Source organism: Berghia stephanieae, chromosome 1 (assembly GCF_034508935.2).
Source record: "Berghia stephanieae isolate SIO BIC M18660-M18661 chromosome 1, UCSD_Bste_1.3, whole genome shotgun sequence".
Lineage (NCBI taxonomy): Eukaryota > Metazoa > Mollusca > Gastropoda > Nudibranchia > Aeolidiidae > Berghia > Berghia stephanieae.
In genome coordinates, this window is record NC_088360.1 from 68,825,856 (window position 1) to 68,844,316 (window position 18,461).

General features: G+C 34.4%; 1 protein-coding gene across 1 annotated transcript in view; it reads left to right on the top strand.

Moving 5' to 3' along the window:
- The first annotated feature begins 231 nt into the window (after positions 1 to 231).
- The window catches only part of LOC144980333 (TBC1 domain family member 2B-like), a 59,821-nt gene continuing 41,591 nt past the window's right edge, over positions 232 to 18,461 (top strand). Inside the window, exons 1-7 of the mRNA XM_078927998.1 lie at positions 232 to 694; positions 10,254 to 10,401; positions 10,913 to 11,108; positions 12,603 to 13,153; positions 14,279 to 14,406; positions 16,182 to 16,313; positions 16,634 to 16,850. Coding sequence (XP_078784124.1) covers positions 261 to 694; positions 10,254 to 10,401; positions 10,913 to 11,108; positions 12,603 to 13,153; positions 14,279 to 14,406; positions 16,182 to 16,313; positions 16,634 to 16,850 — 1,806 coding nt within the window. The 5' untranslated portion in view covers positions 232 to 260. The remainder of the gene's footprint in view (positions 695 to 10,253; positions 10,402 to 10,912; positions 11,109 to 12,602; positions 13,154 to 14,278; positions 14,407 to 16,181; positions 16,314 to 16,633; positions 16,851 to 18,461) is intronic.

Consider the following 18,461-nt stretch of genomic DNA (forward strand, 5'->3'; position numbering starts at 1 on the left):
GTTCTGTTCATGTACATGGCTTATTGATTTCTTTGGGATATACATACATTTATTTACATTTATGTTTCTAAGGGGTTTGCAGATTCAGTAGGTGTATGTTTATTTGACATACATATCAATAAGTTTTACATAGAAGGTGAAGCGGGGTTTGCTCATACATTGACATACTAAAATTGCGAAACTCCAGGAATTGGAATGGAGCTCTTTTGAAAAAAATGGAGTAATAAGCTCAATTCTAGGAAGTAAACAAATCGAGTAAAATGGCGACACGAATAGTGGGAGGGACCGAAGAAAGTGACGATGATCAAGTAACCGAAGAATCACTTGATACAAATGGCAGTATGGAGGAGATAGACGCAAAAGAAGCAACAGTTGAGGAAGATGAAACAAGCATTGAAATGATTTCTCCGGTAGGAAGCAGTGAATCTCCCTTTGAGTCTCCGTCGAGGTCACTAATTGATGTCAAAAGAGAAGGAGTTGATTTCAAATTATCAGGATGGTTGAAACTTACTGGTTTTGGATTTCGAAAAAATGTTAAAAATGTTTGGTTTGTTTATGGAGAGGACACAGGAAAACTGCACTATTATCGGCAACCACATGATCTTCTGCCCCTTGGTGAAATCGATGTATGTAATTCGTCATTCACTTACAATGCAAGTAACAACAGGGACAAACCAGGACTCTTCGAAATAAGGTAAAGCATTTTCGAGCGATTTTTAGAACAACACCAACATTTATGGTCGCTAATAAAATAATGTTTTAAATTCTCAATTGTCTTCTACTTGCAATTTCCTACTCACTTCATTTCTTGTTATTATCAACATAACTGCTCACTAACATTTCTGAATTAAAATTCACCCCAAATACCGGAGCATACTCACTATCTCAATCGTTTCTATGTTACAGTTACATGTTTGTGTTGAGAATTTTGGCTATTAAGCTTAAATGCTGGCCAACAAACTTTGTGGCGTTTTTGTGTGTTGAACCTGTGACCTCAAGAAGTCGAGTAGAGCGGCTCAAGAAAGACATAGAGTTTGAAACCACCTTTTTTTTTGGAGTGGTGGATAGCTCATACGTTAGTCATGCTCTCCCCAGTCAGCAGAATTGTACCAGTAAGGTCGCAGGTTTGAGCCCCCATTAAAAAAAAAATTGTCGATTGTCTTTTGGCACTTTCCTACTCACTCCATTTCTTGTTATTATCAACATAAGTGCCCGCTCCACTCACCTTTCTGAAATAAAATATCATACATGTATGTATTTTGAGTAGCTGAACATGTAAATTTCATTATTTTTGAGCACAGGTTTCTAAATGTTTGTGTATACTATACACAGTGGCTATGTTCACTGAGCCCTGAACATATCCTGTCGAGTAGGTCAAGGCTAGGTTCAAAGATTGGCAGGCTACATTTATGGCATTGTGAATGTGTAGTTGGATAGGTTCATGATTGTTTCATTAATGGCAGTTATCTATACCTAAGTGAAAGGTTTTGTGTAGAGTTAATGCCATTTTTCAAGTTTCGATCGTAATCTATTCAGACACTTCATTTATCCAGATTGTTTTTGCATTTTCTCCATTTCAACAAAGTCATGCATTCCTATTCCTATTCTCCCTATGTTTATATTCATGATTTTACACACTTTCATATGATTATCCAATGGAATTATGTCTCTCGTCAGATCAGACTACATGAGTAAAATATCTATGGTCGTCAGCTAGTTGTGACCTCCTCCTCCTCCTCCACCACCTTCTTCATCTTCTCTTTACCCTGGAGGCTCACTCATTCACTGCCCTCTTATATTTTTCTTAACCGATTGCATAGGCACACAGCTTTTTTCCTACTCCCAGGCTACATTTATGGTGCAATTGAAGGCTCCTATGAATCCAGCCTGGCGCCCTACATGACTGGCAACTTTCAGTGAACATAGCCATTGCATTGTGTATAATTGTTTTTTTTTCTTATTTAACCGGACTACTTTGCTAGCTCTGATAGAGTAATATCTATTTGTCATAATTTGACAAGAAGTTTTCTGATAATGTTTGGGGGGGGGGGGGGGGGGGGGGGGGGAAGGGGGAGGTGTTCTGGGGGTCTGTATTTACACACATTGGAGTCGGAATAGCCAAGGGAGACTATTCTGACTCGAGTCTAAATTGCCAGTTCAACACACACACAAAATATGAGATTGGTTAAGGAGGAACCTTCACTCTGCAGATAGTGCCTTACAAACAAAGTGGCGGATCTCCAATGTAAAGAAGTGTTAAAATACGATCAAAAAAAAAAAAAAAAAAGAACTGAATATGATAATAATAATAATAATAATAATAATAATAATAATAATAATAATAAATAATAATAATAAAATAATAATAATAATAATAATAATAATAATAATAATGATAATAATATATAATAATGATGATGATGATGATGATGATGATGATGATGATGATGATGATGATGATAATAATAATAATAATAATGATACCAAAGGATACTCAAATTTATTATTTAATATTTAATTTTTACCAATGATCACAGAATTACTGACAAATATAAAAATTATAAAATTATTTTTTTTTTACTGATTGATATACCAATAATTTGCAAACATTTCTTAAATTATGGGTAATTCTATCACCCCTAGATTCAAAAGATTATTTATAAAATCTTCCAGGGTATTATGATCAGTTATTTGATGTTGGGAATCGCCTTTTGGTCTCCCTGTTACCAGATTCATTAGCGCGCATCTACAGACATTTATTATCGTTGATGGCTCAAAATATTCGTCTCGATCTATGTTAATGTTCACAGTACATTGTTATTCTAATCAAATTGATGAATAAAGCGCTTTGTGCACGTTAAGTGGATATTGCTATATTGCTCAAGGTTATTTCTTCTTCTTCTTCTTCTTATTTTTCTTCTTCTTCTTCTTCTTCTTCTTCTTCTTCTTCTTCTTCTTCTTCTTCTTCTTCTTCTTCTTCTTCTTCTTCTTCTTCTTCTTCTTCTTCTTCTTCTTCTTCTTCTTCTTTTTCTTCTTCTTCTCCTCCCTCTCCTCTTCCTCCTCCTCTTCCTCCTCCTCTTCCTCCCATCCTCCTCCCATCTCTCTCTCCTCCTCCTCCTCCTCTTTCTTCTTCTTCTCTTTCTTCTTCTTCTTTTTCTTCCTCCTCTTCTTCTTCTTCTTCTTCTTCTTCTTCTTCTTCTTCTTCTTCTTCTTCTTCTTCTTCTTCTTCTTCTTCTTCTTCTTCTTCTTCTTCTTCTTCTTCTTCTTCTTCTTCTTCTTCTTCTTTTGTGTGACCTCTAGCAAGTCACCTCGTATTGTCTTAGTTTGCGACTCTGAATTGTGGGTGACGCAAGACGTCTAGGTTTTTTTCAATCTTCCTTAAGAATAGACCTTAATGGAATTTTCCCCTCAAGATGATGATGACGAAAAGTAATAAAGGGAATTTAGTATCATCATCATCATCATCATCATCATCATCATCATCATCATCATCATCATCATCATCATCATCATCATCATCATCATCGAATTTGTCGTCGCCGTCATTCTTCTTCTTCTTCTTCTTCTTCTTCTTCTTCTTCTTCTTCTTCTTCTTCTTCTTCTTCTTCTTCTTCTTCTTCTTCTTCTTCTTCTTCTTCTTCTTCTTCTTCTTCTTCTTCTTCTTTTTCTTCTTCTTCTTATTATTGTTATTATTATTGTTATCATCCTCATCATCATCATCATCATCATCATCATCATCATCATCATCATCATCATCATCATCATCATCATCATCATCATCACCATAAACCATCATCATCATCATCATCATCATCATAAACCGCCACCACCATCATTCTATATAATATAATCAGCAACATAATCATTTCTCCACTGGTACAGGGAAGGAAATTATAATATTAGGAAAACTAATTAACTGACAACGGAAGGGTTACATGTTACTGACAACCGACAAGGATATCCTATACACCAGTGCAAACTACAATAATATAATCATTTATTTACAGTAAAATCTCATTATACCGACATGCGTATAAAGCTATAAAGTGCTTTCCGCCAGATCTAAGAGACCCAGCTGGGTGGACAGGGAGATTAAAAAAAAAACGACTTACCGTACCTGGTATCGATCTCGATACCTTTATGTGTGAAGCGAAAGCTCTACCAGCTGAGCTATCCGGACCCGTGATCACTATTGTGGTCTCAGATTTAATAATTTGTGACAAATTGGGGTCATGCTTCTTTGATATTTGAAACAAAACTTTGATGGCCAAAAAAGAAACTAAAAAAACAAACAAACAACAAAAACAAAACAAAAAAACAAAACAAACTCCAACAAAACAACAACAAACAAACACAAAAGTATCATCATCATCATCATCATCATCATCATCATCATCATCATCATCATCATCATCATCGAATTTGTCGTCGCCGTCATTCTTCTTCTTCTTCTTCTTCTTCTTCTTCTTCTTCTTCTTCTTCTTCTTCTCCTTCTTCTTCTTCTTCTTCTTCTTCTTCTTCTTCTTCTTCTTCACACAAAACGATGACAAGATAGCAGTGCCATAAGGGAAGTAAAAAATGAAGGTCATTATCCAAATTGTCTTGTTATGTTTGTTGTGAGTGCGTGAATGTCTTTGTGTGTGTGCGCGCGCGCGCGTGTGTGTGTGTGTGTGTGATGTTTGCGTATGTGTGTGTTTCTTCATTATTTAATGGATGTTTGAAACGCTTAATATACACTTATCTACCTCTTATGTCACATTTACTTCCGCATCTTTATGCCTTGAAGTGACATGGTTTTAATTAAACCTTTCGACGGCTTTGTGGAGACAAGACTTTGTCAGAGTCATTGTCTGATCCAACCTGTAAGATGAGACTTGACACTTAATGCTTAGGCAAAAGCCTTTCTTCTATTCTGTTGGTTTCAGGTACAAAGACATAATGGAAAGATGTGGGTTAAAAAAAAAGCAGACATGAACCATTTACGGAAATCATATTTCATTATACCAACTTACTTATTTAAACCTAATACTAATACTAAATTCATAAAACAAGAAGTAAAAGACAAAAACAATCCTAGAGCATTCATATCGCGCAATATACACTAAACGTGCCCAGAGCGTTTTACAAGGGTCCCCAAAGCAACACTTAACATGTAGGACAGGACATGTGGAGGAGATTGGGGGGGGGGGGGGGGGGGGGATTTAGTAAAATCAAAGATACTCCCGATAGCAAACTAATAGGATTCAAGTTCATGTTGTTTAATTATTATCTAGAATTCAATTCCGCTTGTGACACTCCGGTTCATAAATAAGCGTAAGGGGAAGCATATCTGGTGTTTTGGATTATAATAGAAAGAAAGCTTATACTTCTTGACTGTGACTTATTTTTTAAACTAGTAGAATGCCCTTGGTTTGCTACGGAATATCTTTAACTCTAAAGGCTATGAAAGAAATATACGAGTACGAGGCTTGAATTAAAAGTCGTGCCCTTCCTAATTGCAATGGCATATCAAATTTTACACAGGTTTGCTTATTATATCACTTTGAAATTGCCAAGCTACAATTGCCTCCTTTGGCACATACGTGAGCAATTTGCCAAACCGTTACTTACGGTTATTATTGAATGTCGGCGAAAATGTTACAAAATTAGGAAATTGTTTTGAAACAGCGTGTGGTTACTGAGTTTCTTAGCGCTGAAGGGGACTTCACCGATAAACATTCAGGGACGTTTGAAAAATGTCTACAGTGATGCTTCTGTTGATGTGAGAATTGTGAGGCGGTGGGTCAGAAGTTGGAATGGCAGCAATCCAACAGAAACAACGTCTTCAAGATCAATTTCGTTGTGGTCGACCCATCACTGTGTCAGCCTGTCATAATCAGATGATAGTAGATGAAATGTCTCAATAAAACGATGTGACATTGCGGAAGGAGGGATTTCATTGGAAAAGTACAATATCTCATTATTGATATTTTAGGTTACAAAATAACATTGGGTCCTCGCATGTTGTTTAGATGAAAAGACGTAACATTTTACGTCGACGCGTCGCTACAACCAGTACATCGTTGATGCACATGTGTTGACTCAGACCATTAGCTTTCATTTGATGTATAATATTTGTTGATCGATTTGTTTAGAAATTATGAAGGAGGAGGCAAGACTTTTCAGTCAACGCTCGTATGTAGGTACATGGAGACATGCTACTTTAATAACATTAACACAGTTTAAAATCAAATTGATATTAGGCGTGTCTTATTACAAGAATTTCGATCGTTAAATAGAAAGGTAGTGATGTTGCCTGACCATTTGAGCAGCAAAGTGTGGACACTATTCATTGTCTCAGGTCGTGTGCTGTGGTCACAGTACAAGTCACAAGAGGTCCGGTTGTTTAATGTACCAGGGGTCGAGTCTGACAACAATAACTTATTATAAGGGTTTGCATTACAAAGGCCAAATTTACAATCCTGGGCCAATTATCTCAATTTCTTACGTTTGTTTCCCGCAAATGTTCTAGTTATTGCCACATTTTTACAAGGAAAGTACGAATACGAACCTGTATCGTGAATAGAAGATTAAGTTGAGTTAAGCAATGAGGGTTTAAAATAAAATCCAATTTGTATATTGACGCAAAAGTTATTTTTAGACGATACACATTCTACGTTCTTTCAAATATAATATTATTTGTATCTAGACATGAACCTTTAAAAACAAAATTTAAAAATTTACATACCTTACGGTGATTCAAGATTCAAAATGCCGAAGCTTACCTATGCCGTTTCCACGAAAGAATTAAAAAAAAAAAGCAATACCTGCAAAATTATAATCATATCCAGTACTTTGTTTAAAAATACAAAAGGACCATAGTATACAATGAAACGATTTCTATGCAAAATTTAAAGTCCATCCAACATGTAGTAAAGGCTTAAAGCTTGACCAAAAAAAAAAATAAAAAAATAAAAAAAAGACTAGGGTTCGTACACATTACATAATAATGATGATGTTTTTGCGAATTATAGTGATGGTGCCGTGGAAGAATTAGTGGTATTAGTAGTAATAACAGTGGTATTATTATTATTATTATTTATTATTATTATTATTATTATTATTATTATTATTATTATTATTATTATTATTATTATTATTATTATTATTATATTATTATTATTATTATTATTATTAGTAGTAGTAGTAGTAGTAGTAGTAGTAGTAGTGTAGTAGTATGTAGTAGTAGTAGTAGTAGTAGTAGTAGTAGTAGTAGTAGTAGAAGTAGTAGAAGTAGTAGTAGTAGTAGTAGTAGTAGTAGTAGTAGTAGTATAGTAGAAGTAGTAGTATTAGAAGTAGTAGTAGTAGTATAGTAGTAGTAGTAGTATTAGAAGTAGTAGAAGTAGTAGTAGTAGTAGTTATTGTTGTCAAGTCGAACTAGCTATAATTATTATTAGACCATGACCAAATTGAAACAATTTATGATTTCGTTTGAAAGTGATATAATTTGTGTACCAGAATGATATACTTAAAGCTAAAGCGTAGAAGTTGGGCTGCGTCAAAAGTTGGTTAAAAATGACCATTTATACGGCAAAATATGCGCCACTATGACTAGCGAGCGGTGGAGGCTGTCTGCAGCCTGGGATCGTAAAAATACGAACCAAAAGATGAAAATGGAAAAGGCTTAGGATGTTCTGTCATCACTACTGTACTGTTGTCTCTCCATACTCTCCTATTTGTTGATAATGTCCAGAACTATAGCTCCGTTGGAAATCCGCTTAATTTGAACAGCATCGTTATGCAGAAATCGTTCCAATAAAGTGGCGTTCCAATTGATCGACCCCTCATAATTGGAACAACCTATCTAGACTACATACATGTTTATTGTGGTAATAATAACAAAAGCTATACAGACCATCCTTTCCGTTGTTTTATTAAATTTTACCCTCCGTTTAAAAAAAACAAACAAAAAAACAAAACCCATTTGATATTACACGCATGTTGGATGATAATAGGAAAAGAATGAGTGATCATATCTAACGATCACACATTTATGATGAACTGTCAACACGCTTGTTCCCAAAAAGAGGCTAAATAAACCGAGGACACACGGATCCTGTTTCAGTATACTATATATATTGTATCATAAAATATTAATCGAAGCAGCATTAAAAGCAATTAAACTATTTCATCATTATCCGAGCTCTCATAAATTCTTTGTTGTTCTCCAAGATGATCAAATGGGTTAAGTAGTAGTAAACGTTGTAGTGGTAGTAGTTTTAGTAGTAGTAGTAGTTATAGTAGTAGTAGTAGTAGTAGTAGTAGTAGTAGTAGTAGTAGTAGTAGTAGTAGTAGTAGTAGTAGTAGTAATTGTTGTAGTCGTGTAGTAGTAGTAGTAGTAGTAGTAGTAGTAGTAGTAGTAGTAGTAGTAGTAGTAGTAGTAGTAGTAATTGTTGTAGTCGTGTAGTAGTAGTAGTTGAAGTAGTAGTAGTAGTAGTAGTAGTAGTAGTAGTAGTAGTAGTAGTAGTAGTAGTAGTAGTAGTAGTAGTAGTAGTAGTAGTAGTAGTAGTAGTAGTAGTAGTAGTAGTAGTAGTAGTAGTAGTAGTAGTAGTAGTAGTAGTAGTAATAGTAGTAATTGTTGCAGTCGTAGTAGTAGTAGTAATAATTATATTAGCTGTAATAGTAGTAGTAGTAGTAGTAGTAGTAGTAGTAGTAGTAGTAGTAGTAGTAGTAGTAGTAGTAGTAATTGTATTAGCTGTAATAGTAGTAGTAGTAGTAGTAGTAGTTAGTAGTAGTAGTAGTAGTAGTAGTGTAGTAGTAGTAGTAGTAGTAGTAGTTGTAGTAGTAGTCATATAACGTTACAAATGTAACTAAATGACAAATCGCCATATTTATGGACAATAAAGATCTGTTTATTATTATTATTATTATTATTATTATTATTATTATTATTATTATTATTATTATTATTATTATTATTATTATTATTATTATTATTATTATTATTATTCTCATCATTTCATCATTATCCGAGCTCTCATAAATTCTTTGTTGTTCTCCAAGATGATCAAATGGGTTAAGTAGTAGTAAAAGTTGTAGTGGTAGTAGTTTTAGTAGTAGTAGTAGTTGTAGTAGTAGTAGTAGTAGTAGTAGTAGTAGTAGTAGTAATTGTTGTAGTCGTGTAGTAGTAGTAGTAGTATAGTAGTAGTAGTAGTAGTAGTAGAGTAGTAGTAGTAGTAGTAGTAGTAGTAGTAGTAGTAGTAGTAGTAGTAGTAGTAATTGTTGTAGTCGTGTAGTAGTAGTAGTTGAAGTAGTAGTAGTAGTAGTAGTAGTAGTAGTAGTAGTAGTAGTAGTAGTAGTAGTAGTAGTAGTAGTAGCAGCAGTAGCAGTAGTAGTAGTAGTAGTAGTAGTAGTAGTAGTAGTAGTAGTAGTAGTAGTAGTAGTAGTAATAGTAGTAATTGTTGCAGTCGTAGTAGTAGTAGTAATAATTGTATTAGCTGTAATAGTAGTAGTAGTAGTAGTAGTAGTAGTAGTAGTAGTAGTAGTAGTAGTAGTAGTAGTAGTAGTAGTAGTAGTAGTAATAATTGTATTAGCTGTAATAGTAGTAGTAGTAGTAGTAGTAGTAGTAGTAGCAGCAGTAGTAGTAGTAGTAGTAGTAGTAGTAGTAGTAGTAGTAGTAGTAGTAGTAGTAGTAGTAGTAGTAGTAGTAGTAGTAGTAGTAGTTGTAGTAGTAGTCATATAACGTTACAAATGTAACTAAATGACAAATCGCCATATTTATGGACAATAAAGATCTGTTATTATTATTATTATTATTATTATTATTATTATTATTATTATTATTATTATTATTATTATTATTATTATTATTATTATTATTTCATCATCATCATCTATCATCATATCATCATCATCATCATCATCATCATCATCATCATCATCATCATCATCATCATCATCATCATCATCATCATCATCCATCGTCATCATCATTATTATTATTATTATTATTATTATTATTATTATATTATTATTATTATTATTATTATTATTATTATTATTATTATTATTATTATTATTATTATTATTATTATTATTATTATTATTATTATGTTTATTTATTATAACCGTTGGCTGCCGATGTTATACTAGATGTTATACTACATAACAAGGTATCATGGCGGGCTAACATTATCTTTTGAAGTTGAATCATATTATTTAAGTGTATTATCATTATTCCACAAGTTCATTCCAACAATTTATAACTTTCGCAGATTCGATGATAAACTGTACGTACTGGAAGCAGAGGACCGTGTCCACATGCTCTACTGGTTAGAGGCTTTACAGAGAAAGAGAAGGGAATTTAACCATAGGAGATCCAATATTACAGAAGATTTACACCAGATTCTAACAGGCAGAAAGGTTATTGTTTTGACTAAGGTTTTTTACCCCCTTCCCCCCAATAGGGATAAGAAACCACTGTTTTCAGCCCAGTAAATTTAATCATACATCTGTTACCCCTCTGAAGCCCTTTCTTTCTTTCTTGTTAAAAAATGTTATTGTTACTTACATGGGTTTTTAAAAATTTGTCTCGATTTAATTTTCTCTCTCTTGCCATGCCCTACCTCATGCCGTTCCATTGCTTACCTCTCTTGCAATCCACTCCCCTCGTTTACACCCCCTTGTCCGCCTTCACCACGACCACCGCTTCCTTCTCCTCCTCCTCGTCCTCCTCATCCTCGCCCTTCTCCTCCTCATCCTTGCCCTCTTCCTCCTCCTCTCCTCCTTTATTTCTCCATTTTCACCTCATATCATTTTATTTTATGAATTCATACTAACAAAATTCATTGTTACAATTATGACCTTTATACAGCCCTGTTTTTATCATCTTATATTTCTTTTATATTTTATATTTATATCCCTTTTGGTTTAGAAACAAATAGCCAGTGGTCTACTTGCTGGAGATGGTACAGAGAGTGAGGCTTCTCCATCGGACAATCCAGATCTAAATGAAGAGCGAGAATTCCAGGCCAATAAAGAAGCAGGGAAACCCTGGTCACTACTCAATCTCCGGGACGAGATACGCAGATCCATGTCATCATTTCGGCGCCCAGACTCTCTAACAATAGGTACGTTTTGGTGGATGGTTGTAAAAACTTGACTTTGTCCCATTCAGTTATTCATTGTTAGATTTATGTATTATATCTATTCTTTGGGTTGGAGATCAATATTGTTCCATACTGCCAATGTTACATTTTTATCATCAAGCACAGAGTGACTGGCAAATCTAAAAAACTTAAAACTATTCTTCACAGATTAATACATGAGTAATTTGTAAACCTTTCTTAAATTAATTTCTGGGTGGGGTTCCCTACCTCCCATAGTGGGTAGGGAGGTACTTGCTGTGTCTTCTATACCCCTATACTTGTTTTCCAATTGCTTTCTGTCTTTGTCTTGGAATGAGATTACTTAGTTTTGTCCTGACTATGACCATAGACCTTGGCTGGGAGGAAAACAGTCGAATGTATAGTTATAGTTTTGGGAGATGATATTTTTTTCCCTTGTAAATCATCTCTCTGTTATGTAGTTATTTTTTATTTTTAACATATGATTTGTGAACATTTGAGTGTGTTCCTCTTAGTGGGTTCTTGTGCTGGTGTCTGGGTGAGACTTTAAGGTGATCTCAAACTAAGTACACCGATAGTGTTCTCTTGAAATCTACATCTGTTCCCTATTTGAACCATTCCCCTTTATCTTACTTTTTCTTCAATTCCTTTTAATTGTACATCGAGAATGTTTTTATTATCCCATTTTCTTCCTTTTTACTGGCGCTGATATGACCTAAATGTGTTGCAAGTGCCGTAAATCCCTTTAAAAAACAAAACAAAACAAACATTAAATGAATATAATTAGCTATTGCTAAAAGTGATTTTGATCATTGATGGTTCAAAAGAATCATCTCGATCTATGATAAGATCCACAGTATGGGAGTATAACAATAAATGAAATAGATGAGTGCTTGTTTATAGTATCCTTTATCTGCCCTCAAATATTGTGGTTTCTAAGTAGTAATATATATATATATATATATATATATATATATATATATATATATATATATATATATATATATATATATATTATATATAATCCAAGCATTATGTTCTATTATATATATCATTTGAAAGGTAAATTTATTCAAAAATATAAACATTTTCATATCTTTACATTCAATCAACAGATACATTTCTTAGAATTTGAAATCAAAACACCAAAATTTCGACGTTGAAAAAACGTATACAGTTAAAAATTCTAGGGAAAACTATACCAGAGGCAACTAAAGGCACTTTATGATCCTGATTTTGCACCACTGGAGACAAAACATGATACCATAAGTTTCTGTGAGAATTCACTGCTGTGTGACACAACCTATTCACAGAAACTTATGGTATCATGTTTCGTCTCTAGTGATGCAAAATCAGATCATAACGTGCCTTCAGTTGCCTCTGGTAATTTTCCCTAGAATTTTTAACTGTATACGTTTTTTCAACGTCGAAACTTTTTTTTTTTTTTTTTTTAATGAGTAGTGTGATAATGTCTATTTCCTTTCTGTGATCTCTCAGGAAAGAATGTTCGCTATCACCAAAACAAAAACGAGGAATGGACAGTGATTGACGACCACCCATCACCCCCTGATTTCCCCTTTACACTGCCATCAGGCAACTCACAGTGGCATGTACCACCAGAGTTCTCAACCACCCCAACCCCTACTGCCCAATCAGATGCCTTGTCTCTCCCCCAGCAGGCTGATAAATCTATTGATGCATACGATTATTCTGACAATAATAACCAATCAAAATCATCTAGTCATTCAAAACAAGCCAATGTGTCTGGTCAGCCAAAATCAAAAGTTTACCCCATACAAATTCCAAGTCAAACCATGAAATCCCCACCTTCCTCTCCTCCAAGCTCCTCGGTTGTTAGTCCCTCAAGCTCTCAGCCCAATGGCCGATCTCGTTTAATGTCTGCCTTGGGCAGTAAGTTTAAAATGATGAAGGACAACGTTCGGGACAAGGGAAACTTTCGTTCTTCTCTTGGACCAAGTAAATCTCTTGATGTTGGAAGTGAAAGTACTTCAGATCAATCAAATGTGATTTGCAGTCGATGTCATGTGGTGAGTTTTTAAATGATATTTTATCATCAACAGTTCCTTCTTCATTTCCTTTATACTTTATTTCTTTGTCTATTTCTGTTTCTTATATTATTAAAGGTGTTAATTTATTGGAAAATGCATAACAACGAAATGCACAGTGTGTTTTTAAAAATTACTGACACATTTCAAGTTTGAATAACTCCAAAGCTATGTAAGATTTCATCAAACAGTTTTATGCCATAGATGCAGAATTTATTTAAGTTTTGATTGACATGACCACCACCATTTTAAATGATAAACTGCAAGCTTCTCTCCAGTTTGTCACACATCATTTGCAGCATGAGTTTTGTGACAGAGCGAAAGGCTTCTCTTATTTTGTCTTCAGGTGACACATGTCTCTCACGGGGGTTCTAAATAGTCTGCTCTCCACATATTCCCATAAAAAAAATAGTCAAGTGTGGTTAGATTAGGTGATCTTGGAGGCCAAGAAATTGGACCATCTTGGTCGATCCATCGTTTGGGAACTGTCCATTTAAAAATTCCTTCACCTTTAAATTCCAGTGAAGGGGAGTTCCATACTTGCGTCAAATCTCAAAATGCTATTGTAATCATCAGTACAGTCCGTGATGATGTCATACACAAAATAATTTAATAGTGCCAAGGCAATGTTCCAAGTTGATATTCTTAGAGTGACGTGTAAAATGAATTAAGTTTTAAGAATCACGTCGGACAAGGCAAAAATAAATTAAGATTTATGTCAAAATTACCTTTTCTACAGATGATGCCATAGCTCAGCTACCAAAGGGCGCACATTCTTAAAACTTATATCAATCAAAACTTGAATAAATTCTGAATATATGGCAAAAAACCCTTTCATGAAATCTTACATAGCTTTCGAGATACTTGAACCTGAAATGTGTCAATAATAAAAAAAAACACTCTGTATGACGTATATTGAATAAGAAATAATTATGTAATACATTGCACAAAATATTCATGACATAAGATTGATGCAACAGGATACTAGAAGAAAATGTACCACTCTCACCCTTTTTTCAAATTCGCAAATTTCTTTTTTGAAGAAACTTAAATATAAGGGGGAAAAACCCCCAAAAAACAAATGTTATTGACTTATATAATTCACAGATGGGAGAAGACATTCTGTCTCTGAAGGAAGACTTGAAAGCCTCAGAGGATGAGCTTGCAGCACATCGAGAGATTGTTAGACTTTTGCAGAAAGAAGGGGATTACATGAGACAACAGGTCTTGACAAGGTAAAGATTTGAGGGCACTATTTTACTATCATACCCATTTGTTCCAAATCACTGTTTTTCATGCATTGTTTTGGGGTTTAGAGCTTAGAGAAATGGTAATAAAAATCGTCGCATAAACTTTACAATCTCTTATCTTGTTGTGTCTCCACGTATATCTACCTTTTCCAAGGACAATTTTACATGAGCTGAGGACATGTTCAGTTGTTTGTCTCTCTTTGTTTAGGGTCTATGCGCGTCTTCTGTTTTTTCCATTTTGCCAAATTCGATTTTGATGACAGGAGGTCTTACACTGATTTCAGAATGAAGCTTATCCTTAGTGGTGTTATATGCCACAGGTCGTTCAAAGTAAGACTTCTTTGGAGGGCATTTTTCCAAGTTGTCCACTGCCCATGCTGGCTCCGAATCTATTCATAAGAGGGAGAGTATACTTGTCTTCTTCTTAACTAACTTCTTATTTGTCAGAAAATCAATGAATTAGATGGTATTCGATGTCAAAACCAACCTCCCTGAAGGAGTTCAAGAAGATTGTAAGTTTGCTTTGAAGATACCTGTCTTTACAAACTATTCACCAGAACTCTGTCGAATTTAGATTTGTGAAATAAGTAAATGAAATTACTGAAAATGGTTTGATTTATTTAATTGAAAAAAAATTATACACTTTAAAAAAAGTAAACGAATAGTAAGTTTTCATTTATTTTTCACTTTCATATCAATTAGAAAGGCTCAGTCATAGCAAAGTAAATGAAAACCCAGTCAGATCTATATGTCCAATGCGTTTGCTAGCTAACTTAGCCTGTCAGACGTATTTGTCTGACACATCGTCAATGAGTTAATCATTGAAGGTGAAAATAAACCATTTTTCTTCTTGTTCTTGTTTTTCTTAGTCTTCTTGTTCTTCTTGTTCTTCTTCTCCTCCTCCTTATTCTTTTTCTTCCTCTTGCAGCTGAAACTTCCTCGTGGAAGACTCACCAGCTCAGCATTCACAATTGTTTTACTGGGAGCTAACCAAACTGTTCCACGGTCTTATAGTTGAGAACAGGAACGAGTGAAGGTGGCAGTCCACTCTAGATTCTGGCAATATAAATTTGCTAAGTTTCCTCTTGTTCAGTTGGAGGCCCTATAATGGTAACCTGACTTCTGCCGTTGTAAAATACATTTAGTTTATTCTTCTCTCTCCTTTCCTTCAATGGTTCCAAATAGGGTGTCATAATATATGGCTTTGATTTGTTTCTCGGATTTTGTTGAACGAATTTTATAGCTCTTTGTTGGATGGATTCTATTTCCATAATTTTAGAGGAGTGATAGCAATCCCATACCGTCCTGTTATATTCAAGTGTTGGTCTAACATAAGCTTTATAGCATTTCTCTTTTTATCTCAATCTTCATATAAACCGACCGACACAGTCAGTCTGAGCTTTACTGTTGATGTTGCTTTTCCAAAACGAGAAAAATTATAGCAACTTCCTTGCAGTCATTAGTGCATCTTTAAAGGTTTTTAATATTGCTTAGAAGTTTGATACCAGCAGTTGTATATAAAAAAAAAATAATGTGAATTTCCGAGGTTCTTACTCCTAATTATTTTTCTATATTCAGGGGTAAAATAAAAACAAAAAAACCGTCAATAAAAATGAAAGTAGTAGCTTTAAAAGAATAAAGTAGGTGATAAAGAAATTCTAGCCTTTGGATCACTGCTTTCTTCTATATTTACTATTGTTTTTGATATTGGTCCAAGAAGAGTAAAGGCCCAAAATGATCTAGAGGAATTCTTATTCCAGGAAAGAGTGTGAGGGGATGGAGGAGGAGTCCTTGATACTTGTGTTGCAGCAGAAGGATAAACACGTGGTGGAGCTTGAACATAGCATGGCGGCCATCCTGGAGGAAAAAAATGACCTGGACCAGAAAATGAGGTGATGATTTAAATGAATGGATTCATAAGTAGTGTGTATTAAATAATCTAAAATTTACTAATCACGTCATTATAACAATTTGTCAGGATGACTTGATGCTGAAAATTCAATGTAAAGTCTTATTTTTAAAATTTGACTTAAATTATTTGCTTCCGTCAAAGATTGTGATTCAGCTTTCATGTTTTAACAGTGAAAAACTTAAATTTTGTTTGTTTTTTGGTCATTTTTACTTCAAAATACATTTTTAAAAATCCGATGATGATGGATACAGTCAAAATGTAACTATTATTTCATTACTATTTCTTTGCATACTTTACCAGAGTTGAGTCTAATGCCTTAAAAGAGTTGAGAGAACAAATCTCCATGTTCCAGCAGACTCTTGCTGTCAAGGATGAAATTATAGTAAGTCTGACCAATCAAAACCAAGAACTCAAAAACAACAACCAACATCCTGCAAACAAAGGTGTTGTGACTGCCACAATTCTTTCAGATCCTGTCTCGTTGGTAGCGGAAAGGAAAGAGATGGAGAGATTACAGGTAAGACATGAATTTACTACACAGACACATTACTGTCAGAGAACATGTCAATATATATTTATATAATTTTATTGGATCTAAAAATGTTATATTTGGAAAAAGTTCAAAGTGAACATATTGATCATGAATTAAGTATGATTTTCTTCAGTTTCCTTCATTAAAAACAATTCTATGGTCCTTAGGAATGTTTTTACAACATGTGCAAAAGTAACTTTACATTCGTTTTGAGTTAATTCATTTGAGTTTTAAGAAATGAAATTGGATAAAAGTTTTATCACAGAATCGAGCAATATCTTAAATATACGTGAGGTAAATTTCGTCAGCATACATGCATAATCATAAAAGTAACGATAACCCGAAGAACACAAGTTGGGTTTCACAGCTTCAAAAAAAAGAGAAAAAATTTGATGCAAAAAAAGTCAATACTTCATATGGTCATATGATTTCCAATCATTGCTTATGTGAGTCTCCCCGTAGCGTTTATGAAGGGGGGAATATATCGTTTGATGTGACGCATTCCATCCGTCTTCAACGATGTTCCAAAGCTCGTAAGCATTCCTTGCTTGGCACTATTGTTCCCTTTTAGGTGTTTTGAGGAGATCTCAGAGGTGCTCAATAAGATTGGGGTCTGGATTTACAGCAGGCCACTCGAGCACCAAGGTCTTATTTTCAGTTAGTTGAGGTTGCACAGAAGTCATCCTCGCTCTGAGTCCAGCAGTTGCAAGTCTTCCTAACACTGTCCATCTCGAAATGTTGTTTTCAACATCGATGTCAGAGGCATAAGAGAGGGAATGGTTGTTTGTCAAGCAAATATACAATCATCGTTGTTATTTGCGGTTAATCTGTCCACCTTTGATCCCTCATATGCCCATTTTTTTTTTAACCATAAGAGAATCGCAGGTAGCTCTAACATTGAAAAGCTTTGCAATCTCATTTACTGACCGTTTAGCACGAATATGGCCAAGTAAATGTGCTCTCTTCAAGGCTGAGTTTCAGCATGTTTTCACCAATAAAAGAATTTAAATCAAAATAATTACAAAATGATTTCACAAAAAAATTTTTTGTTTTAAATAGCAGGTAACTTGTAAACAGTACAAGACAACATGGCAATGTTCAATCAGGGCATGTTGGTGCGAAAGGGTTCTGTTTACACGATTGTCCCTGTCACAATCTTTATAATTCTCTTTTTGCGTTATTTCCAAAGTTGAAATATCAAACTGCCTTATAAAAATGTTTACATTCCATGGTATGATAGACCGGTTGCAATATGACCAAGCAGGCATGCTCTTTATAGTGATATAAGATTCTTGACTCAAACATACGGTTAAACAATAGTAATTAAGCATATAATAATGTAAAGTTACTTTTGCACATATATATATATATATATATATACGAGCAAGAATAACTCAAGCCAAACAGGCCTTTATGGACCTCGGAAACATTTTGAAAAACAAACAGATGTCGTTCGGGATTAGATTCCGAGTCTTGAAGTGCTACGTGTGGCCAATCTTGTTATACGGATGCGAAAGCTGGACCACAAATGCAGAAACACAAAAGAACATTGAAGCTTTTGAAATGTGGTGTTTGAGAAGGATGCAGAGAATATCG